This window comes from Mastomys coucha, unplaced genomic scaffold (assembly GCF_008632895.1).
Source record: "Mastomys coucha isolate ucsf_1 unplaced genomic scaffold, UCSF_Mcou_1 pScaffold5, whole genome shotgun sequence".
Taxonomy (NCBI): Eukaryota; Metazoa; Chordata; class Mammalia; order Rodentia; family Muridae; genus Mastomys; species Mastomys coucha.
The window spans coordinates 63,733,081-63,757,682 of NW_022196911.1; the positions used below are offsets into that span (position 1 = coordinate 63,733,081).

At 47.9% G+C, this 24,602-nt stretch overlaps 1 protein-coding gene across 2 annotated transcripts in view; it reads left to right on the forward strand.

Moving 5' to 3' along the window:
* Positions 1 to 24,602, forward strand: part of Pik3r6 (phosphoinositide-3-kinase regulatory subunit 6) — a 49,598-nt gene that overhangs the window by 20,002 nt on the left and 4,994 nt on the right. The window contains exons 3-18 of one of the 2 annotated variants that reach the window (XM_031352778.1): positions 2,673 to 2,756; positions 3,351 to 3,442; positions 4,105 to 4,173; positions 5,478 to 5,610; positions 5,780 to 5,849; positions 7,010 to 7,193; positions 8,550 to 8,712; positions 9,645 to 9,728; positions 10,742 to 11,156; positions 11,456 to 11,546; positions 12,543 to 12,665; positions 14,879 to 14,989; positions 18,226 to 18,313; positions 18,603 to 18,673; positions 19,234 to 19,324; positions 22,069 to 22,187. In XM_031352778.1, coding sequence (XP_031208638.1) covers positions 2,673 to 2,756; positions 3,351 to 3,442; positions 4,105 to 4,173; positions 5,478 to 5,610; positions 5,780 to 5,849; positions 7,010 to 7,193; positions 8,550 to 8,712; positions 9,645 to 9,728; positions 10,742 to 11,156; positions 11,456 to 11,546; positions 12,543 to 12,665; positions 14,879 to 14,989; positions 18,226 to 18,313; positions 18,603 to 18,673; positions 19,234 to 19,324; positions 22,069 to 22,187 — 1,988 coding nt within the window. The remainder of the gene's footprint in view (positions 1 to 2,672; positions 2,757 to 3,350; positions 3,443 to 4,104; positions 4,174 to 5,477; positions 5,611 to 5,779; positions 5,850 to 7,009; positions 7,194 to 8,549; positions 8,713 to 9,644; positions 9,729 to 10,741; positions 11,157 to 11,455; positions 11,547 to 12,542; positions 12,666 to 14,878; positions 14,990 to 18,225; positions 18,314 to 18,602; positions 18,674 to 19,233; positions 19,325 to 22,068; positions 22,188 to 24,602) is intronic. The other variant, XM_031352779.1, reaches the window with a different exon arrangement.

Genomic DNA, 24,602 nt, shown 5'->3' on the forward strand with positions numbered 1-24,602 from the left:
CCCATCCTCGTCTAGATCCTCCAAGAAGCGGACACCAGGATGTATAAGGATTTGCTCAAGGAAACACCTGTGGGACAGACAGGAGGCAGAGAGCAAGAGGGAGAGGTTGGCTTGCTGGGGGATGGTACACGAGTGCGTGGGTGCGTGCGTGCGTGCGTGCGTGCGTGCGTGTGTGTGTGTGTGTGTGTGTGTGTGCGTCTTAGGTGGAGAGGAATCCAGAGAGCAGTTCCACAGTGTAATACTGCTAGTGGGACCTAGAGTCAAAATTAGCCACCAGAGTAGGACTTCCGGGGAGCAGCTGTGAAAAGCTCTGGTGTGCTCTGTACTGGTGCCAGCAAGCACAGAACTTCACAGGGAGAGCAGAGAGAGGCTTTCTCCAGGCTGCCTCACGTCACTAAGTCACTTACACATCCTCCTTCTTTCACTCACCTGCCATGTCTAGGAGGAGAGTGAGGACAGAGGAAGTGGAAACTTCCTGAGACTTAGCAAGGCTCTTGCCCTAGACAGGCCAAAGGTATCAAGGATCATATAAGGGCGGGGATTCTCTCTGAGATGAGTTGCCAACCTTCTTGATGAAACTGGAATGAACAAGCCAGAGTCAGGACAGAGGCCAAGGTGGAAGCCCAGACCAGGCGGAGGGGACCCTGAGACTGAGTGGGGGCAATGTCACTGACACCATCTGGGACAGTGTAAGTAAAGCAGCGTTGCTGTCACTACCAGGAACAGTATTTATATGATTTTTAAAAAGCAAAGTTAATACTTAATAAAGGTATTTTATAGCCATCTACAAGAAAGCGACACTCAGAAAGAAAGACAAGACACCCTCTGGAAAATGGATATGAGATTCTCCAAAGCAGCCCCACTCCACTGTCTTTACCATAGCTGAATATAGGGTTTTGGCGGCTTCGAAGCTGTTACCCTTATGGTGACTGAGGAACCTGGCTGCCATCACCAGGTGGGTCCTGAGGAACTCCTGAACGGCTACAATTAATATGATCAACCAATAAGATCGCTGTCTGGGTCACAGGGACTAGGACTCTTCACTTGTAAACAAAGTTAATAGTTTTGTGTGAGACTCTCAAACTACGGCTGGAGAGGGGAGTAAAGCTCAACCAAGGTCAAACATATCCAGGTCCTAAGCCTGGCCCATTGCTGTTTTAACAGAAAGGATCTGTGTACGAGAGGAATATGGCTGTGTGCAGACAGCCTTTCAGTCGGCAGTACTGCTGTCGACAAGAGATTCTTGCTTCTCAGCTCCAAGTAGACTTCGTGGTGAGGGCTCCTTCCACTCAGGTCCCCATCACTTTCCTCTGTCTTCCTATTCTGCCCCATTTCCCTCCCTCAGACTTCAATACCCCAATTGTAAGGGTTACTTAAGGGTCATAGATGTCCCCCCAAATGTGTCTTCTATGACTTGTCCATGCTGAACAAGGGTGTAGACCCTGTCTATCTAGGGTCCAAAAGTCTCCACCTTGGCTGGAGAGACAGCTCAGTAGATAGAAGAGCTCGAAGGCCTGGCGACCTTAGTTCATCTTCAGAAGCCATGATAGAAGCTTAGAACAGACTCCTGGAGGTTACCTTCACATGCCCACCATGGCACACATGTGCCTACACTCACATACATACACAACTACACACATGCACACATACACACAATAATAAAATAAAATCACACAAAAAGGGAAGAATTTATGTCTGAGCCTGTCTTATGTGACTAATGTAAAGAGGACCTGAGAGAATCTTGGGTTGGAGGCTGGCAGGTCATTATTTGAAGAGAATCTAGATTGTGGACGTTATCATTTATTGGAACTCTATCTCCAACAACACTTCAACTTCAGGGGAATCCTGGGTAAGTCACAGGGATAAGGTGGAAATGAAAAAACAGGATACTCAACTCCTCCTCTGGCTTCCATACACATGTGCATGGGTGCACATACCTGAACACACATATTCATATGTACATGTGCATATGCCTATATATACATATATATATATGCATCTACATACATATGACCACAAACTTATACACACATATACATACACATGACCACCTACTTATACACACATATACATATGACCACATACTTATACACACATTACAAATGCATATGCCCACACACACACCATTTTTTTTTTATAAAAGTTATTAGAACACAAGCACTACTATACTAAGATAGTTTAGCTGGTAATCAAGATGGCTGCTAATGACTAATGGATAAGTAGGTGGTATACTACATGGATACACTGGAAAGAAAGATATTTCAGGTCTCAGGCCATATGGAGGAGGATGGTATGAGATTTTACCATGCTTTTCTGAACAACAAACAATTTAAAACTCATACATTGTTTATTTATAGAATTCCCATTCAATGTGTTAAGACCATAGTTGGTGATGGATAGTTGAAACCACAAATAGTGAAGCCTCAGGTAAGAGGGGCTTGGATTACCATATATCTCCACTTTGGAAAGTTCTGGTTTTACAAAGAACACAGAAATACTATCTTCCAGCTCAGAGCAAGCGTGCTGGCTGCCAACTCTTGATGGATTGCTACCGGGCACCTTGCAAGGTTTCTGGGAAGGCTGAGACTATTCTCCAGAGAATAAAGGTTGGGGCAGCAGTAAGGCCAGATGGACTGAGCAGCACAGCTCCTGACCTCGAGGTTCCCTTTCAGATGTGGAGCTGGACTTCCAGAGGAGTGTACAGGCTGTGCTTCGAGAGCTCAACACCCCAAACCCAGCCCTCCAGAGCAATCAGGGTAAGAGCCGGAGCAGGAAGCAACCACTCCTCAGCCCTGTCCCAGACTTCCAGCTCTGCCTCAGGTATTCCAGGAAGGGCCCAGCCTAAAGTTCTTGGGTATGGGGTTTCTAGCCTAGCTGTCTGTTTGTGGACTTGGAAGGCTTCTCTGCTTCCTGGTTCAACCCTCCTGGTTAATATGTTAAGACCATGGTGGTTAGTAACTGAAGCTGCAAAAAAGAGAAGTTTCAGGTAGAAGGTGACTGGGCTGCTATCTTGCAGACTGTAATAGGGCTCTGTTACCTTCCTCTCTTCCATCAAAACTCTCTTTTAGGACCTAGAATCACTCAGAAGGTGGATGGAGCTCTGGGCCTGCACATATTACTGCTCCGTGTTCCACACATACACCTCTGTCTTCTCTTGTGCCTTCCCTCTTGTTTCTGGCTTAGGAGCTCATTGCCTAGAAAGAGCTAGAGATCAGGTGGCCATGGGAGGAGCTCAACACAAGCACCTGGGGTCAGCTCTTACAACAGGGTCAGATGTAGCCCGGTCACACTCTAGGACCCAGGGATCAGGATCCTGCTCAGAGAAACAGTCTCTCTTTCTCCTGGCCCAGGCATGTGGAGATGGTCTCTGCACAAGAAGGTGGAGAGAAATCCAGGAAAGAGCTCCATTCTGGTTCGAATTCTGCTCAGAGAGCTAGAGAAGGTTGGTGCTCAAACCTGAGGAAGGCGGCAGGGATGGAACGAAGAGGGGAGCCCCTTCCGGTTGGGGTTCCATCTGTGCAGATCTATGCTCCCAAACTTGGGTTGTTTGTGAACCATGTGCTTGATTTTTTTCTTCATTGATTTTTAATCTCAGCACTCTTTTCTATCCATCCACTCCCATTGTTTCTTAAATTAACGTATTTCAAAAAGAAACTCCATAGCATAGCCATAAATGGAAAACCCACATCACTGGGTAGAAACATTATGTATATGTGTATGTGTACATGTATAATGTATACACATTCACACACTCTACATATCTGTGTGCAGTCACTAAGGTTTATCTTTGTGCCACCTGGAATTATCCACGTCCTGCATGTTACTGCTTGGGAAACACTGCTTCAAGTTGTCAATTAGCTTTGGCTCCTGTCCTAACGGCTTGCCCAAGGATTCTTCTGTCTGTCCCGCCCCTCATAGAGGGCTTCCACAGCCTTGCTTCTCCCTTCTCCCCTCTCCACAGCAGGCCACTCCCTTCAACATAATATATTGCTGCCTTCCATCTCATCTCTCATCACCCCCAGCCTAACCTTCGTCCTGTAGCTAGGATGTGGTGCTCCCAGGAGCACCCAGCCCAGCACAGTGCTAGGATCTCCTGTTTTCCAGGCAGAAAGCGAAGACGGGCGCCATGTCATCATACCCTTGTTGCTCACTCTAATGTCCGTGCTCACTAAGGTGAGAGGGGTTGGGGGCTGGGGGATATCAGGGAAAAGTCACAATTCTCAAAGGGAATAAGGGGCCATTCATTCTGTAATCAAATATGAGTGACTGGAGTTGGAGAAAAGCTCAGTGGGTAAGAGGACCCTGGTTCAATTCCCAGCACCTACATGATGGGAACTTCAAATCACAAGGCCCCATCCCATCTCCCTAGTTGGCACCCAATCTCTGCTAAGGTGAGCCTGGTCTTGCTTCCCATAACGTTGAGTGCCTTCCGTTCTACCCAGAGATAAAATTGGACAGGCGATGGGGGAATTGAAACGGTGTGGAGAACAGATGGAGGGTCTTTGATAGTGGGTGAGCCCTTGGGTTGTTCGTTTATGCATCATCACTGTGAGTAACACGCTCCTCATTCTGTAACAACACATTCAAGATACTGGAGAAAGCAAAAACATTTTTAACCTGCATTACAGGACTCTAGCATAGAGAAAAGGCCAAAATGGCTGGCATGGCAGAGATTTTTGAGAAATCCCTGCTCTCTTTTCCCAATAGAGTTATGATCTTCACACTTCTCTAGCATAGCCTCTTCCCCAACTCTGCATCCTATTGGTCCAGGATGCAAAGCCTTATCTAGTGACTACTCAGGGGCTTTCCTGAGTACGGCCTCCTTTCCCAACTCTCTGAGTTCTGAGACAAGTGAGGGAAGGGAGGAGCCCACTGCCTTCTGCTTGTCTGTGACTCTTTGGTGAACTCTAAATGCAGACCGTACTAAAAATGGACCAGAAAGGTTGATTTCTTACAATTGGTGATCTCTACATAGAGGTGGGGCATAAGAAAAACAATGTTTCACACTCTTGGTTAAAGGAGTTGGTGGTGAGCCCTGGGAAGTCACTGTAGCATTTGGGATGGGGGTGAAGCTGGGCTCTGGCAAAGCAATCAAACACAGTGAGGAGGAAGCCAGAAGGGAGGCATGGAAGCCTTTCAGCATTGTGGGGTACCCTATGCCTGTGAAATTCATGGAGGTGCAGAGACTTGGGAAGTGACACCAAGTTTTCAAGCCTGGAGATGATCCACGTAGCTCAGGCATCTCGAGGCCGGGGGAGGATTGATCTGCGGAGAACGCAGGGATGGATTTTTGTCTTGCAAAGAGGAGAGTGGTGTCGTGGGGAGGTCTTTCAGAGGCTGGGAGGAGAGCCTGTAAACAGAGGATGTGGAGAGCACAGAGTCAGTCGGCCCATCCGTCCCAACCCTCCTTCTTCCACACCTACTCTAATCCACACCACCCTTCAAGACCTAGAGCATCCACCCCTCCCTCCCACCAGGCCACAGGCATCACGGAAGATCTATACCATAGAGCATATGCCTTCTGCACCAGGCTGCTGACCCTGCCCGCCCCCTACTCTACAGTCGCCTTGGACTGCGCCACACGACTGAAAACAGAGACGGCTGTCCCAGGTGGGAGCTACTGGCATCCCGGCCGCCCGTGCAGCAATGCTATACTACTCAGTATCCGGCTATTTTCTCCTGGATGCCAAAGCGCTCAGTACTCTCAGCTCCTTCCAGAAGGGTGGAGAACTGGAGTGAGGGACCCAGAGGCTGGCTCACTGACGTGGTTTGTTTGCAGGTACACTGTACCAGCGGACTGTCATTGCAGAGCAGAACCTGATAAGTGAACTATACCCTTACCAGGAGAGGTAAGAGACCTGGCAGTGGTTGCTGCCCTCTGCTCCCTCAAAGTGTTGGGTGCCGAGCAACTGTTGACTGACAGAAAGACAAAAGAGGAGGCTAGATAGAGAATATCACCTAACAGAGCTTTCACACTGGCCCAGCAGTGGCGTGCACTTCAGTTCTAAGGGTGGTAGTTATATTGTTTTCTTAGCCTTTCTTCTGTCCCTGAGCAGAAGAACCACATGGCCTAGGGCAACACTGCTGCTCCATTCTTGTGCCCCCAGCCCCACCCCTGCCTGCTTTCTGCCACAAAGCAGCCACACCCAACCAATCCAGGCAGCAAGAGATAGCTTTAGAATGCCCACAATGCAGGGACTGAACCTGGGGGCTTTCCTCAATGAGTTCTCAGCTTTTAGGTAAGGTAGGAGAGAGTATCCCTGGCCCCTGTTTGGAAGAATAGTAAGGATGGGGATGAGGGAGGGAGTGCCTCTGTCTGCTGCAGGCAAGTTTGTTGACTTAGCACTGAGTGGCACTATGTAGGTTCAAGACTTGGGAGCCATGTTCAGGAAGGATGCTAAGGAAAAAAACACCCAGGCAGTAAGTGCTGGAGGAGAGGGCAGGCACAGCATCCTGAGGTAGGAAAGAGAGAGTAAGTCGGTTTTCTGGCGTGATCAGGGTGATGAGCAAAGATGGAGTCTATGTGGGTCCGGAACTCCAGTACTAGATGGGGGTGTGGTTAATTAAGGTCTCCTGAGGTCCCCAGAGGGCGATAAAAGCTCTAGGCCAGGATGCTGAGGACCAGGAAGAGGGACTTAGGTTGCAACTTCACTAGATGTAGGATGTAGCCTGCTTCCCGACATGGAACCAGTAGACTGATTGATGGGAGGCAGAGGCAGGCAGATTTCTGAGTTCAAGGCCAACCTGGTTCCAGGACAGGCAGGGCTACACAGAGAAACCCTGTCTATAGCTGCCCCTCTGAAAGGGCTGTGCATCCTGCCTGCTGTGGTCTCTGCTTCTCCTGCTTGCCGACCTGCCTATAGGCTTTTGAACTTAAAGCTTATCTTTTTAGGGTAATTAACCACTAGAAAATACTTTTGTTACTAAAGGCGTTATATAACCTGGGTGAGGGAGCTATAAAGGTTTTGGAACGTCCACCCAGCAACTCCATTTCGTTCTTGCCCCGCAGGGTGTTTCTGTTTGTGGACCCTGAGCTGGTTTCTGCCTCCGTGTGCAGTGCCCTGCTGTTGGAGATTGAGGCAGCCCAAGAGCAGCAGACACCTGAGGCCTGCATGCGCCATGTGGTCTCCCATGCTTTGCAGGCAGCTCTGGGAGAAGCCTGCCACACAGCTGCTCTGAACAGGAAGCTGCAGGTAATGAACACCACATCCTGGGCACCCAGCATATTCACTGCCTGTACTCTTCCTGCTTCAGGCCCATGGCATCCTTTCCCCGACAGATCATCAGTTCAGACATGTTTATTAAAGGAAAAAAGAAAATATGGATAAGCGGCTGAAAGACAAAAATAAAAAACAAACCACTCATACTTCTCTACTTAGAAATAACGGAAATGAACATTTAGTATATTTCCTTAATAATGATATCAATGACTAACAGCCAGTTTACTGTTATTCCAGACACTGTGCTAAATTGATCACATTTCGAAGTTCTCCCCCAGCACTGTGAAATGCAGCTACTATCTGCCCTTATAGATGGGAAACTAAGGCACAGAGAAGTCGACCCTCTACTCAAGCTCACGCATACAAAGAGACTGAGCTAGAATTTGAATCCCAGGTCAAGCTTATTGCCTTCTGGCTCGCACTCTGACTCTTCTGAGCATGTAGAGCTATCAAATGCCACAACTGCTGGATATAACGTGTATTTTCCCACGACATTGGAGACATGGTCTGTGCAAACATATTCCTTGGGAAAGGTACTTCTAAGGGCTGCACAGTATGTATGTGCTGATGCCATTTAGCTGATGCTCGGCTTCTGCTGTGGGGCATGTGAGCAATCCTTACACTGACTTGTTTGCTAGCTTTTTCTCTCTGATTCAGCCTCAGCCCACGAAACTGTTCTGGCTGAGAGTCAGCACCAGGGGCTGAACTTCTTGGGGATGGGGGAACAGGCAGACTGGTGCGATTAGGAGTGACATTCTCTTGGTAACAGGGAAGGCTGGACAAGGCTAGATTGAACACATGCGGAAGATGGAGAGGCTTGTCTGAGTGGGAGGGATTAGAACGGCTGCAGAGAGAGGAACTAGGTACCCAGAGTGAGGGTTCAGTTGTCCCCTGCTTGCCCTGGTTTAGGAAGTGGGGAGGATGTCAGTCAGTTTTTTTCTCAGTCCTTTATTCAGACCCGTCCCCTGCCTTGCCCATCAAAATACATAGGGGCATTGCTCTTCTGTTCTTGTTTTCCATCCGGAGTTCTCCAGTCTGAATCCCACCCAGATCTTGAATCCTTTATTTTGGTGGATTCTTCCTAGTTTTTCTCTCCATCATAGTGCATGAAAGCTAGAAATAAACTCCACTGCCCACCGGCAGGCAACAGGACAGCAGACCAAAGCCTGGCAGGAACCCAAACTCTTGATGAGGAATCCCGGTTCCGGCCCAGACTGGTGCCATGCTGGACTGTTGGTAGCGCTGCCCAATTTAGCCTAGGAGTGTGGTAGGTGGATTAGTGGATAGGATAGGTGGGTAGACATCAGGCTCTGGTGTCCCTCCTCGCAGGCTAGCTCCCGTCGCGTCCTGGAATACTATTTCCACGCTGTTGTGGCTGCCATAGAGCAGGTGGCTAGCGAGGACAGTCCCAGCCGGCTGGGACACCTGGAAAGGATGGAGGAGATTTACTGCTCGCTGCTAGGACCAGCGACCACAAGAAGGCGCTGCGTCGGTAAGCGGGGACCGAGGCGGGGGTGGGGGTGGCGGGGAGGGAGTGGGGACTTGCAGAGAGATTGGCGACCGCAGGGGGCGCCAAAGAACTAGGCTAGACAGAATAAGGTTTCCGAAGGAGCGGACTCTTCAGGAGCCTGAGGACTGACTGAGAGGAGAGCTAAGAGACTTGGCAGGCCAGGGACTAAGCAAGAGGTTAAAACAATCATGGTAGCCCACAGCTGCAAAGCTCCGGCCTTATCTCATTAATGCGCTAAACATTTAACACATATTCAAATCTATGCCATCAAATTATTTGTAAAGTTAGCAAGTAGAAATGATTATCGCCTCCATTTGACAGAGAAGATTTAGAAACTGATTAGGAAAGGGATTAAAAATCATGCAGACTGTCACTCAGCGAGTGAGTGGCAGAGCAGTATTTGAATCTTGATCTGGGCATAGTAACCGATAGATCTGATTCTCAGAACACCTCCACAGAGGGTGAAAAGTAGCCTGTGTTGGCATTATTTATCTCTTGGGATCGATTTGTACCCTACGACTTCTTTTCTGTTTGAATGTTCATAAAGATGTGCTATGACCCAACAGGAGCAAGTATGATCAGTGGGCGTCAACAATCTAGAATGTGTGTGTCCTGCCCGTAGTGGGATGGTTCTAATGTGTGTCTTGTTTACACAGTCACTTACATGCCATGGAACATGACAGCCTGAGTGTGTCAGAACATAGAGTACCCATAAGTACAGGGTAGGGGAAATAGGCTAGAAACCACAGCAGAGGCTAGTGCACCAAGCACACTGAAGCTTGAACGTGGCAGCCCAGGCTGGACAAAGTGAGCAGGATAGCCCTGTTTAGACTCCACCCTCTCAGTCTCCCTGGTCTTTTATTTTGCCTACAAGCCTCCTCACTGCAGTCCCCACAGTCTGCTCCTTTCTTCAGGTGACCTCCAAGACCGACTGCCAAGCATCCCCCTGCCCAGCCCCTACATCACCTTCCACCTGTGGACCGACCAGGAGCAGCTCTGTACGTGCGTGCCGGAGCCTCTGAGCTCCAGTAGAAATGGCTGAGGACCGTGGTGTATGTCTGCGTGTGTTCACGTTTCTGTGCTCCTGTCTGTGTTCAGGTTTTGTTCTCTGAGTTAGTCCACGTGTCTGGACAAAATTACAAATCTTCTCCAGGTTGGATTAGCCCAGTGCATTAGCCCTTGGTCTCTTGTTAATGTTAATGCCATCAATGTCCCCCAAAGGGAAGCAAGCAGAACCCACTATGGTACCTAGATGGGGAGGGACCATCCAGAGCAGACATCTCCATCTACTGTTGTGTTCTGCCCCACTTCTCTCAACTCTTCTAGCGAGTGAGGACAAGAACTCCATTTGCGGTAGAAAGTATTGAGCTGGAGTACGGGGTTCAAGTCTTGACACCTCCTTTTGCAAGGTGTGTCATGGTAGCTGCCTTCTCTCTCTAAAAGTGAGCTGGAAAACCCTGCAAGTGTTCCCTGGAGCTGGCGGCCTGCTTTCTGTGTCCCAGGGCAAGCTACAGGAAGTGGGGCGCTGAGAGGGACCCAGGGTCAGCTAAATGTGGGAGGCGCTTGGTTAAGCATCATCATCTCAGGGATTTTAGTATGTTTACTGATTGGATGAGGTGGAGAACACCTTTAATCCCTGTACTCAAGAAGCAGTGGCAGGCAGATCTCTGTGAGTTCAAGGTCACCCTGAGCTGCATGGTGAATTCCAGGATTGGCAGGACGACACAGAGATCCTGTTTCAAACAAAACAAACAAAGACAAAACAAAGAAAAAAAAAGAAAAAGAAAAGGAGAAATATATTTACTGAGTGGCCTCGATGAGAGGAAACAGGAATGCACAGGACTCTGGACCATTGTTGACGAAAGGACTGTGGTGGCTCTTGTGGAGTGTCCCATGACAGTTCTGTTCATGTGGATAGTCTTTGAGAAACAGGGGTCCTGGGTTTCTGGAGAGCTGTCCTGTCAACTTAGGCGTCCTTGCCATCCTCATGCTCCCCATTCTCCTGTCTCAGGGAAGGAACTGGTGCTCTTCCTCCGCCCACGCTCCCAGCTGCGCCTCAGTGCTGATCTGGATGCCTTGGATCTACAAGGATTTAGGCTAGACAGGGACATGGCCCGGGTGTCCACCGACAGTGGAATTGAGCGGGACCTCCCTTTGGGGAGTGAAGAGCTCCCGGAACCCAGCAGCTCTGAGATGGAGCGGGCTGCACTTCAACGCAAGGGGGGCATCAAGAAGCGTGTGTGGCCCCCTGACTTCTTCATGCCTGGCAGCTGGGATGGACCCCCCGGGTTGCATCGGAGGACTGGCCAGCCTAGTGGGGACGGGGAGTTGCTACCTGGAGTCTCCAGGGTGCATACAGCCCGTGTGCTCGTGCTGGGGGATGACAGGATGCTAGGGCGCTTGGCCCAGGCTTACTACAGACTCAGGTAGGACCCTAAGGAGAGACTGCGGTATGAGTGGTTCTGGAATGGGCTGGTGAAGGATCCAAATGGGTATTAGAGGGACAGAAGGAAAGGCCCAGGAGGGTAAGGAAGGACACTGCAGAGTATCCCCAGTGCCCAGTCATCAACTTGACAGAAAATGACAACTATTTCCATTTTGTAAACTGGTAAACGGAGGCTCAGAAAGATAGTATAAATTGCCAAAGCTCATCCATGATAAATGGCAAAGCCAAGACTATTTGATGCCTCAGCTCTTACCCACTTACCTTGCTGTCTGTTGCTAGGAAACGGGAGACCAAGAAGTTCTGCCTCACTCCTAGACTCAGCCTACAGCTCTACTATATTCCTGTACTGGTGCCTCAGGTGACTGGACAGGTGAGGATCGGGGCCAAAGGGACCATGGAAAGGAGTGGAGGGGTCAAGAGCAGAGGTCTCAGCAGAGAAGAGAGGGAGAGGTGGGGGCCCACTGGCAGCCTGGCTCCCAGACTTAGGGACCAGAACCTCTGCCTTAGACTGCAGAGTTGAGAAGGATTTGGGGGTGGGGGGGGTCTTCCAGCTCAGAAGCCAAGACTCGGGTTTTACCACAGTAGCCTTTCCTCTGCTGGACGCCCTCATCTTTGTAATAAAATGTATCAGTGCTCATCTGTACACTGAGGCACTTTCCCCTCAGGGCTCTCCAGTCAGTAAAACCAGATCTTGACCACACCAGAAGGGAGATTAAATATGAAGCAGAGTGGAGCAGGGTTAGCGAGCTGATTAAGTAGAGATAGGAAAGCACATGCTTCAGGAGAGAGAGAGAGAGAGAGAGAGAGAGAGAGAGAGAGAGAGAGGAAGGGAGAGAGGGAGAGAGGGAGAGAGGGAGGGAGAGAGGGAGAGAGGGAGAGAGGGAAAGAGAGAAGAGACTTTGTCTCCCCTGCCCTCTCCCTGACCAGGAGAGGAAGTCTGAGGTAGATGACCAGAGTTCATTGTGTTGATTAGTGCTGGTGGAGTGTGCGCGTCTGTGTGTGTGTGTGTGCGTGTGCGTGTGCATGCGTGCGTGCGTGCGTGCTTGTGTGTGTGTGTGTGTGTGTGAAGCTATGTTCATTCTCACCCAGAACAGCAAGACAGGCAATATTCCTCTCTGCCCTTTAGAGGTCAACAGTGTTTTTCAGTGTCACAGACAAGTGGCCCTCAGCAAAAGCCCTTCTACTTTGCTTGAGTTTATGATACAGAACATCAATATGTCTTCACACAGTATAGAAACCGAGTCCAAGTGGCTAAACGACTTGACCACAGTCACCAAACACTGGGCGTTGGTCTCTGGGGCAACCAGACCGGGAGAGAAGAAGGGCCTGACAGATGTGTCTATCCCCTTATTCTCCAAATCCCTAGGACCCAGAAGCCTCCAGGAGGCCCGAGCTGGGAGAGCTGGCTTCCTTCCTGGGTCGAGTTGACCCGTGGTATGAAAGCACTGTCAACACCCTGTGTCCCGCCATCCTCAAGCTGGCTGAGATGGTAGGAGCAGCAATGAGGGAAGGGAAGGGAGGAGGGAGGGAGGGAGGGGAGGACAAAGGGGAGGACGATGCTTGAAACCTAACTCAGGTCTTCCAAAAGAAACAGCAAGTGCACTTAACCACTGAGCCATCTCACTAGACCCAATTTTTAAAACAATTTATTGAGATTTTGATTAAAAAGAGAGAATCAGCCCCTTTTATATATTAAATCTCTCTGGGGACATAATATAATTTAATAAATTCTTTTGCCAGTGGGGACTGCAGTCTCTCCTCTATGACTTCTACCTATTTCTTGCTAACTTCATTCTTACCATCTATTATCACCATTCTTGTCATGGTGAGTATATGCTTATCTCATTCTAATTAGAAAGAATGCATTGCCCACGGAACTGGAGTTTACCCATTTATACATTTTATTTATCAAATTACTCACTTGTTTCTTAAAAGGTTAAGGTTTGAGAACAGAGCACCAGGCATACTCATTTGATTTTTTGACTGGCCGCTGAGCTAAGGTCTCCGTTGTGTGTCTTACCGGCCTGGTTGGGACATCATCATACATGTTTTATGCACACAAAGATGTCTGGCTGCATGTGTGCATGTTTTCTGAACAGCACATGAAGATGTTTTCACACGCACACAAAAGACTGTTTAGCAGGGTATTAAAATACATTTCCTCTTGAAAGTCAGAGTTTATGGGAAATGTCCATTGGCTCTTCTCTTTTGCTGGTAGCTTTTCCTCCAACCAGGACACATCAAAGATTTTCCTTCATTTCTCTACTCTCTCTTATAACTAATCATTTGTGTGGCCTGCTTTCCATGTGAAGGGCCTGGAGACTCTGTGAGCAATGATGTGTTGTCAGAATGCTGTATTATCAGCATCATTTGGGAGGTGATTGAGACAGGGTTTCTCTGTGTAGCCATGGCTGGCCTGGAACTCACTCTGTAGACTAGGCTGGCCTCGAACTCACAGAGATCCACCTGCCTCTGCCTCCTGAGCAATGGGATTAAAGGTGTTCACCACCTCGCCTGGCCGAGCATGATCTTTTTCAAGGGAATACTTCAATGAACCAGACATGAACATCCGAAAAGGTTTTGAATTAGATACACGATGTTTAAGACAAATCCGAGTCTTTTGCCAATTCTCACATCACAGCTTGAACATCCCCAACCTGGAAATCCAAAAATTGAAATGCTCTAATACCTACAAAATTTCAAACACTACCATGATGCTGCAAGTGGAAAATTCCACACCTGTCTTCCCATGACAGGTCAAAGTCAAGGCACAGGCATAGTGAAAACGTGTGACATTATCTTCAAGCTAAGAGGAAGAGGTACCTGTGACACAAAATGAACTACACTTGAGCCCCATGGGCACGATATCTCCTCATCCACACATAAACATTCCATTACCTGAAGGGGGCGCATGAACGTGGAGTTAAAAACACCCCTGTGGTCCCAAGCACTTCTGGTGAGGGGTAGTCAGCCTGCATTCCAGTCTACATAGACGTTCCACTCTCTGTGAAGATCATTCCCTTTCCTCACAGGGCTAAGGAAGCCAAAGAAGACAAGGGGCTGATCCCATTCCCAACAACGTGTAAATATTACTAGTTTGTTTATTTTGAGGCAAGAGAGTCTCACTGTGTAACTGAACTAAAAAAAAAAAAATTATTTTGCCTCAGCCACCCAAAGGAGCAGGCACATGCCATCACAGTTTGTTAGTGAATTTATTGAGAGTTTCAGAGGTGACCAGAACTGAAAGGGACATCACCTGGTCAGGTAGTTCAACCTCTGACTTCTCCCTTGAAGATTACTCGGGTCTCAAAAAGTTTGAATAACGTTTGTCCCAGGCTAGTGAGCAACCAATCGGAGCCTAGAAAGACACAGGCTTTCACTACCAGTTACACTTCAAGCAGCTAAGGCTAGAAAGATACAGGCTTCCAAGCAGCTAGCACCATGTCTCGAGGCTCAGGAAGTCTACGCGAATGAAGTTAACCAGGATCCCTGAAAAGATGGAGTCGTTAGAAGTACTTTGTGTTTTGGTCAGAAGTAAAAACCAGATGGCCGAGAGAAGGCTTGGAGCACATTGAAGGACTGGCCAGACTTGGGCATCACAAGGGAGCGTGGGAGGTTTTGGAGTTTCTCACTGAAAATGGTGCCTCCCCTAGCAGCCTGGAGGTGGGTGGCTGCTGAAGACACTGCCCCTGTTCCTCACAGCCTCCCTGCTTGGACACATCCAGGACCGTGGACCCCTTCATCCTGGATGTCATCACTTACTATGTTCGCATGGGCGCCCAACCCATCTATTTCCAGCTCTACAAGGTTAAGGTAGGTTTCCCTCTGAAGTTCCCAGGGAACTGAGCGAGCCTGCAGGATCCTGTTAATGTACCACGTGAACCCTCTGGCTCTGGGGAAATACTGGTCACTTGGCTGCAAGTCCGTTCCTGGTGGCTTTTAATAACTTCATCTTCGTAGTGTTTGAGCAAACCAGTTCATTCTTAACTTCAAAGACAGGCCTCAGATCCAAGTAGGTTGGGTGGGAGTCAGGGGTAGGCTGTTCTGAACCGGCTTCCATTCTCTGGTTACAAATTTCCAAGGCACTGCCGTTTTCTCTCTTCAGCCTCTTGGAGACCTTCAGACTCACCTCAGTCCTTCCCTCTCACATCAGCTCTTTTCCTTTCCTGCCAGGCAGTTCTTTATTTGAACCATCCTGCTGCCTCGTTCGCTTCCCTTTGTTTCCCTGACTCTTCCCAACAAAACCCAAGCCCAGAGCAGTAGTGCCGCAGACCCTTTCCGAGGCCCACCTGGAACAAAGACCCAAGGTGATTTGGCGATTTGGCGCAGCACGCCTCCCCTTCCTGGTGTGCACTTTCATCCTGGCCCAAGGAGATCCTGGGCCAGTTTCCTCTTCCTCTGAGACAGTGGCTTTTCATCACTTTCCTGAATCCTTTCCCTTCAGTGAGTGACTTTCCTACCATTAGGTCCCCTGAATGTCCTGTCTATACCCAGAATGCATCACGTCCATTCTAGTCCTCACGGGGCCTCTCCTGGTGCACACGGTCCTCCATCTAGGCCTTTGACCAGAATGATGCCCCTTCTCCTGGACCTTCTCTCTTAGCCGTTCGGTTTTACCTGACTCCATCATTTGCACTTGGTCACCTAAACTCAGAACAATGGTGATCTGAACCCATGAAACTTGGTTCTGTTTTCCCATCTAGGGCGTTGATAACATTGAACTTCAAAGGTCAGACTTTCTCCAGATCTCAATTTTCTCTCCTGCTGTGTTTCAATCTTTGATGGCATTAAACAGTGGGAGAGAATTTAGCTTTCAGATTTTTCTTTCAGTTCCCAAAATGACCCATCTCTCAACAGTCGATGCTGATAGGAAGGACCTGTTTGTGGAGGTTTTGGTTTCTTCCTCCTCTGCCCTGAGGTTGATTAACTTTCCAGTGTAGCTTCCTTCCCACGGGACACAGGAAGTAGCTGGCACACGCCTACAAACTGGCCTTACTCTGCACAGGCCCTAAAGCTGAAGCACGCAGATGGACTGAGTCCTGGGGTCCAACAGACAGTGAGGATGCAGGGTAGCAACCTGCAGGAGCATCCCTTTCCCAGGGAGGGAAAGGATCTCACTGCTCTCCACCTAACTTGGATTCGGTCACTCCTCTAGATTTACAGAGTCCTACTGCAGAGACCTGCTGTGCTCTGTACCATATCCTAAGGTTCTGTTTCCTCCCAGAAGGTGTGGTCCAGTGTCACAGAAAAAAAAAGATGCTGAGCAATTTACATAAGAAATTAGGCATTTGGATTATCTTAAGTTTCATAATCATGCCAGACATAGAAGTGCGCACCTGTAATCCCAACACTTGGTAAATTGAGGCAGGAGGATCACCATTTCCAGGCCAACTTGAGCTGCAGAGTGATACCCTGCCTCAAAAAAACAAAAAAGATTCATCGAGGAGATGGATTTGACTAGATAGTGTATAAACCATATTAAGGTTTTAATACACAGCCACCAACAGTCACATCAATCACATCACGTTCCATGTGAGAATGAACATGAGGGGCTGGACAGATGACCCAGTGCTTCACAGTACTTGTTCTTTCAGAGAACCTGGGTGTGGTCCCCAGCAAGCACATGGTGCTTCACAATTGTCAATAACTCTAGTTCAAGGATGTGCATACATTTGAGCAAAACAATCATATGTATAAAATAAATCTTTTCCTTATTTATTTTATTTACTTATTTATTTTTTGATACAAGGTCTCTTTATGTAGTCCTGGCTGTCCTAGAACTTGCAATGTAGACAAGGCTGGCCTTGAACCCAGAGATCTGCCTTCTTCTGCCTCCCGAGTATTTTTCTTTATTCTGGCTAGCTCTCAAATAAATAAGACAGAGACTATTAGACTTATTTAATAGGCTTTATGGCACAATATCTAAGCAGTTACTAATCTGTTCTAATCCTCTAAAATAATCTGGCTACCTCACAGCCAAAACCCCCTAGATACTTTAGAATTGATCTGTCCCTCTCTGCTCTAGGTGTGTCTCCTGGACCCACTCCTCTCGGTGAATTTCCTCTCTCTCCTCCTCTCTTCCTCCCTCCTCTCCCCTCCCTGGGATAGGAAGGCCAGCTCTTCTCACCTCTGCTCAGTTATTGGGTGATGAGCTTTTATTGACAAATCAGAGAATAAATGGGAGCAATGTCTACACAACATTGAGACAGAAGATTCTTAGAATAAGCATTACAGTGCAGAGAAATCAGCATTTGAATTATACAAGGATACTCTTTATATGGTGCACAATAACATTATGCCAACATAATCTTATTTCTTATTTTTAATTTTTATTTTATTTATTTATTTATTTTTTTGAGACAGGGTCTCTTTACATAGTCCTGTCTGTCCTAGAACTTGTATGTAGACCATGCTGGCCTTGAACTCACAGAGATCTGCCTTCCTCTGCCTCCTCACCATGCACAGATAAAAATAAGTCTTTAAAATAGAACAAAATGATAAATATAAATTATATATATTTGTGGCCATGACAAGCCATTTTTTGATATGTCCATGTGAAACTCTATTAATTAGGCTGGCTAATGTATGCATTACTTCACCCTTACATTTCATGCCACAAATACAACCTACTTACAGCTCTTATTAAAAATACAATGTGCTGTTATGAGCTGTGGTCACCATATCGTACGATTGCTCCCTTGACCTTGCTCCTCCTATAGAGCTGGAATTTTGTGTCTTTTGCCTGTATCTGGCAGATAGGTTTGATCAGAATTAATACCTCCTGATTCTTCCTCATCATTCTTTTGTTTCTGGAAGGACTCAGTTGTAAGAGACAGGAACTTCTCAAACCAGTTTAGGACTGGAGGCATTATTAGCGTACATTGCTGAAAAGGTCCGGACGGGTGTGGCTGTCACTGTGCAGCTTAGCACCTAGCATGGGCAGGTGGTTGCGTGGAGCTCCTTGGGCTGTGGGGACAGAAGCTTTCTCTAAACTCCCTCCTTCCCCGTCTCTTTCCTTCCCTCTCCCCCTTCTCCCTTCCTCTCTCTAGATCTTCACCAACTCGAGTCATGACCCTACAGAGGACATTTTCCTCACTGAGCTGAAGGTGAAGATCCAAGACTCCAAGTCCCCCAAAGGTGAGCTTCTGCGCCCCATTTCCCAGAGCTCACCCTGGTTCAGCTGCCCCTACCCTCACTCGCGTCTCTCACCAGATGTCACTCCCATGGTCACCTTACTGTGTCATGGGACTCTGCAAAATGCCAGGGCCACACTTCCCTCTGTCTCTGGGCACTTCCAGACTGAAAGGCGGTCTTCCCAAGATGTAGCCTCTCCATCCAGGGACGACGGCCATGTCTATCCAGCACCTATGCCTCAGAGACATGGGGAAGGGGCTCTCACCTTATATCCCCTCTTATCTTCCCTCAGAGGGCTCTTCACCCAGAAGGAGAGGGGCAGCTGAGGGCACAGGAGGTGAGCTGTCCATGTGCTACCAGAAGGTCAGTGTCATTGCCATAGCCAACGGGAACCCAGGGGACACAGTGAATGAAAACCAGCCTCTGGGGGCTGTAGACAGAGCCAGAGGAATCCCCCAGCCTTTCTTGAAGATACCACCAGACTCTTTCAGCCTCCAGAGCAATCTACAAGGATGGTGTAGGGACGAGGTTGACCTTCATGTAGACAAGGAAGCAATGTGCTCTAAGAAATTAGAGGTTGAATAGGCATATTGGTGCATGTCTTTAAGCCTAGCATTTGGGAAGCAGAGGCAGGTGGATCTCTGTGAGCCTGAGGCCACCTAGGACTATATAGTGAGACTCTATCTTAAAAAAAAAGAAGTGGAAAGAAAGAAAGCTAGTTTCTTGTGAACTACCTATCTAGGACTCTTATTGGCTCCTTGGGGATTAGGAATGGCTAAGCCTCTGCCCACATGTCCCTTATTGGTATCCGTACCCAAGGAGAACCTCAGGGTAGGGTGGAAGCGTGTGAGAAATGAGACATGAAGATTCAGGGGAAAGGCAAGTCCTTGGGACTCCCTCTTCAGCTCAATTCCCATCCCCAGGCCCTGCTCAGCCACAGACCACGAGAGGTCACTGTTTCTCTGCGAGCCACCGGGCTGGTCCTGAAAGCCATTCCACCTGGTGACACTGAAGGTGAGGAGCTGGGAATGCAGAGTTGGGAAATGGGAGGGATGAGGAGAAAATCAGGGAGAAAGAAGGAAACAGGGTCAGCTGCTAGGAGACAGGGAAGCCAAGGTTGGAGGAGTGGCAGATGGGCGGGGCTGCAGCTGGGCGGGGCAGCGGCAGCGGAGGATGTTGGGGAGCTATCTCACAACTTCCTGAGGTCAAAGAGCTCTGGTTGGGAAGAACTGAAACCAGGCTATCTTGAATAAAGGAAGACCCCGCCCTCAGGTGTTCCACTGACAGACAAACCAAGCTATTCCAGCTTTGGGATTGGCTTCCAGAGCTGGAAGGTTGAAGGACGTGGGGATGGGAGCAGAACCCCCACAACACGCACACATACACACTCTGAATTAGGCCTGCAGAGCCGGCAGCTTTCTGCTGGGAAGTGTTGGATTTTACATATTGTTCCAAAATAAAAATAAATGAATGAATGAAATGGAGTGACCGTTAAAATAAAATCAGCTTATATAGACATAGCACACTGTCAATATTAGCTTTCACGAAGAGCTCCTGGGCCCCTGGAAGGACAAAAGGTGGTGACAGACTACCATCACCAAACACATTTTTCAGGGGCTTAATTTAGCAGCACTCTGTTAGGTACAGGACATTATTTTTTTTCCTGAGCACGTGAACTCTCTGTGACAGATATTATCAGTATTCTCAACTCCTTTCGAGGAGAAACAGAAGCAAAGAAAATAACCTCAAGGTCACCACTGCTGGAGACTCAAAACCGGCTCTGAACCAAGCCCATTCACTCGATGCTCCTCTCTGTTGCCCCCCAGTCTCTGAGGACTGCACAATTCCAGTTTAGGCTTCAGGGATGTTAGCCACACAGACTTGGGGGAGATCATTTTCAAGCATACAAGAAAGTTCACCTAGGCAGAGATATATCTGCTCCCCATGCTCTCCCACCACAGTAGGCAGAGCATACCTGGCACACAGCAGGTGTAGTCAGTCGCCCAGGTCTATAACCCCCTAGCCCTTAGGAGGCTGAGGTAAGACGATCACGAATTCCAAGCCAGTCCGACCTACATCATACCTGTCACAGATATGCCTTCAAGAAACATTTGCCATAAGAAAGTCAAACTTCATACCCACAAACTGGTCTTAAAATGAGTGACTGTAATAATATCCCAGAGGAAAGTACACAGAAGCCTTGTGAAGAAGCCACTCTGTCCCCTCTTCTGTCCAGCTACTAGTGATGACTGTCTCTAAAATTCCCTGTGTCATTGCTCATGTTATTTGTGGCCGTCCTTCTTAGACCAGGCTGGTCTCGAACTTGGCATACCCTTGCCCAGTCTCCTGCATCATTATTTTTGCAGATATCTGGCATAAAAGGGAAGAAGAAACTCAAGAAATAATAACACTTTCATAAAAGGCCACTTCCAGGCGAGCTGAACTTTTAGGTGACATGTGACACTCTTCCATATTCTAGAAAGACATTCTTTCCTTGTAGATTGTTAGCCTCATGAAGGAGACTCAGTTCTTCCAGTGGTCTGTGATCTAGAGGAGACTGACACAGTGGGCTGAGAGAGCAGGGGCAGAGCTGGGTAGGCAGAGTTTACACATCTTTGCCGCTTGCTGTCTGTGTGGCTTTGGGCAGATGACGAGTCACTTTTATACTTTTAAACAAAAAAATACAGGTAATAGACACTTGTTTGTGTGCACATACTTAGTAAACTATGAATGTTAGCTGTGTTCATGGGAGCCTAGTGTTACACACTTAAAACTTGAGCAAGCTCAGGATGGCGGGGGTTGGGGGAAAGGGGACCAGATCAAGGTCGACCATGGTTACATAGGACTATATGAAACCTTGTGGAAGAAGAGGAGGAAGGAGAGGGGGGAGGAAGGAAGGACAGGAGGGGAATCATTACATTCCTTCCTTTTCCTTCATAAGACTCTGACTTGTATCCTAACCCCAAGCCCATCACAACAGGTGAGACCAGAAACATCCACAAAATCCTCTAAGCAGCATCTTTAAGTTGTTACAGAGGGCTGAAGCCTGACAGTGGTCACACAGTGGGAACTTTTTGATGCAGTATATACTATTAAGAGAGTGGTTTGGGGTTGGGGATAGGGGATGGCTTGCTGATAAAATGTTTATCTGGTACATTTAAGGTCCCAGGTTGAAGTTCCAACACTACTGAATGAATTTTTTAAAAATATGTATGGCAGTGGTGGTGCATACCTTTCGTCTCAGCGCCCAGGAGGCAGAGGCAAGGGTAGGGGCAGGGGCAGGGGCAGGGACAGGGGCAGAGGCAAGCATATCTTTGTGAGTTCAAAGCTAGCCTGGTCTACAGAGTGAGTTCCAGGACAGCCAGGGCTACACAGAGAAACCATCACAGAAAAACAAAACAAAACACAAAGAAAGGCAAAGCCCAGTATGATGGCAATGCCTTTGATCCCAGCACTCAGGAAGCAGAGACAGGTAAATCTCTGAGCTCCAGCGCTACATGAGACCGTTTTCTCAATTTGTAACTCTGGGGTTTGGAGTGGGGATCACTATGGGTTCAGAAATGTAGTTGATTCTCCAAGGAAGGAGATGGGGTAGGAAAAACAGAAGCTTGGTTAGAGCCAACACAGAACCCAGAAGTAGAGGCCATAGGGCCCAGTAAACTGGAAGCAGAATAGGAAGGCAGGTGTACGGTGTATTTTTAGGACCTGGAATCTCCAGTTCACATATGCCCCACTCACATACCCCCCATTTTATTCAGTTTCAGGGTTCTCCCACTGTACCTCACCAAATGCTGCCTCTGCCACAGAGTGCTCCTGTCTGCATGTCAGTGTGACGGAGGTAGTCAAGTCCTCCAATCTGGCAGGAAGGTCATTCACGGTGAGTTTGTGTGAACTAGGAAGGGGGGACAGGCAGAGGGTAATAGGAAGCTGGTGAGGGAGCCCAAGGGGAAGGTACTCAGAGAGGGGGAGCTGATGGGGGCCCTTCACACCTGCTGTGGGACTTTCCAATCAATGCAATGGGAAATGCAAGGGCTCTGCAGTGTAAGGCGGGCACGGAGCACCTGCCTGCCTTCTGTCTGCAGCCCATTGGAGGACTGCCACCCCTGACAACCACATTTGCCCACACATGTCATCCTGACCACTGCCCCACAACCAGACTCCTACATGACAGATGGCACTCATGCAGCTCTCTGATCCTCATTGCCTCACTGACCAACCCGTGCCCCTTGGCTTTGCCTTGCTGACATTTAGTGATCGAGGGATGAGACTCACCCATTTTCTTCCTCTCCGATGGCCCTCTCTCAACTTCACTTACACTTAACCTGACCTCAGAGCTCCATGATTACACCTGAACGACATGATCACTGACACGGGCTCCTATGCACCACCCACCAGACAGGTCGGACGCTGATAAAGCTTCTGGGCTATACGGCCTGCACCCACACTGACCAGGTTCCAGCAAACAGCTGCTCACCCAGAGTATTGATGTCACTCCTGTTGATTCTTGGAATCTCTTTTTGCTTTCTCTGCCTTTGATTCCTCTCTCTCTCTCTCTCTCTCTCTCTCTCTCTCTTCCTTCCTTCCTTCACAAACAGGCACAGGTCTTCTTTCCATCCTAGAAATGGACAAGAAACTCGACCTCCGCCACGCTTTCTCTCTGGCTGTTATTTGCAGTTCATTTCTCTTATGTCACTCAAGCTTTTAAAAAGATCCTTCCAGGGGACTGGAAAGATGGCTCAGTGGTTAAGAGCACTGGCTGCTCTTCCAGAGGTCCTGAGTTCAATTCCCAGCAACCACGTGGTGGTGGCTTAAAACCATCTGTAATGGGATCCCATGCCCTCTTCTGGTGTGGCTGAAGATAGTGTATGTACTCCCATACATAAAATAAATAAATAAATCTTTGAAAAGAACAGGACACTTCTAGAAGTCTGAGGCTCTTATCCAGGACCCCTTTGCCTGTGAGCTATGTCATTGAGTCTACCCCTCTGCAGCAAGGTCACCTCCATATTGCAAGGCCACTGTCCCCTTTCAGTCTTTCCACTTCTTTACTACAAGATAATGTCTTCATCTATATGTGGAAAACAAGTTTACTCGTAATCTCAGTGCATGGTTAGGATGACTGGTAATACTTTGAATATTAAATAAATACTTTGGTTTTTCACTATATGCCCTTATTATAATTGATAGATACAGTGAATAATTGTTTATAGCAATGTTCTTGCTCAAAATATGTGAAAGTAGGCTGGGAATGGGAGTGCTTGCTTTTAACCAGAACTCTGGAAGCAGAGGCAGAGAGATGTCTGTGAGTTCAAGGCCAACCTGGTCTACATAGTGAATTCCAGGCCAACCAAGAGAGACCCATATAATAGCTACATGTTACATATTATATTAATATATACATAATATATATGAAGGCTTTATGCATGTGTCCTGATGGGACCTTGTTTATGTCATTAAATATTACTTCATAATGGGTGCATATACTTATACTGATTGGTGAAATATTTTTGTATGATTCAATGCTCTTCTTTCATGGTTATGAGCATGCTATGGTGAACACACTTAGGCTTAAACTGATGCTGAAACTCATGATTATGCTTTTAAAAGCCTTCCCTAGTGAGCTGACACCCACACATCAGGACGTTTCACCGCACTGATCTGCACACCCCACCCGCATTGCCATGTGTCAATGCTGGTTTTGGAAGGCAGCCAATACACTGGCTGACGCGCTTCAACTTTGTGACTCTGACCATCAAAATTTTGATTGTTTCAATCTGGATTTCTGTCACTCCAAATTAGTGACAATAATTTTTTTTCTCACATTTACTACTGATAGCTATTTCTTTTTGTTTGTTTCCTGTGTGCGTTCTCACCTATACTGAAACCATGGTATCCTGGTTTTATATGAGAACATCATCCTTCTGTTTGTCTCATGGTTTTGAAATATTTCCCCAAATTTGTTCTTCTTTTTTTTTTTTTTTAACCTTTATATTTCAATTTCCTGCCTGGGAATTTGAAAGTGTTTCAGAAATCCCACCTTTGGCCTTTGCTGAGTTATCTTTGTTCCCATAGCCTTTTGCCTAACCTTGTGACAGGATGCAGGGGCCATGGACCTCCCATGTACCGGGAGGCCTGCCCTGATGATATACCTTCCCCTCAATATCTTCCTTACTCCCTACTTCCTGGTGAGCTGGGTACCCCACCTTTGTGCTCTCCCTTTATCCCTGGGGACACAGCCATGGGGACACTGAAGCTATGTAAATGGCATGGGACAGGGCCCTCATCTTGATGT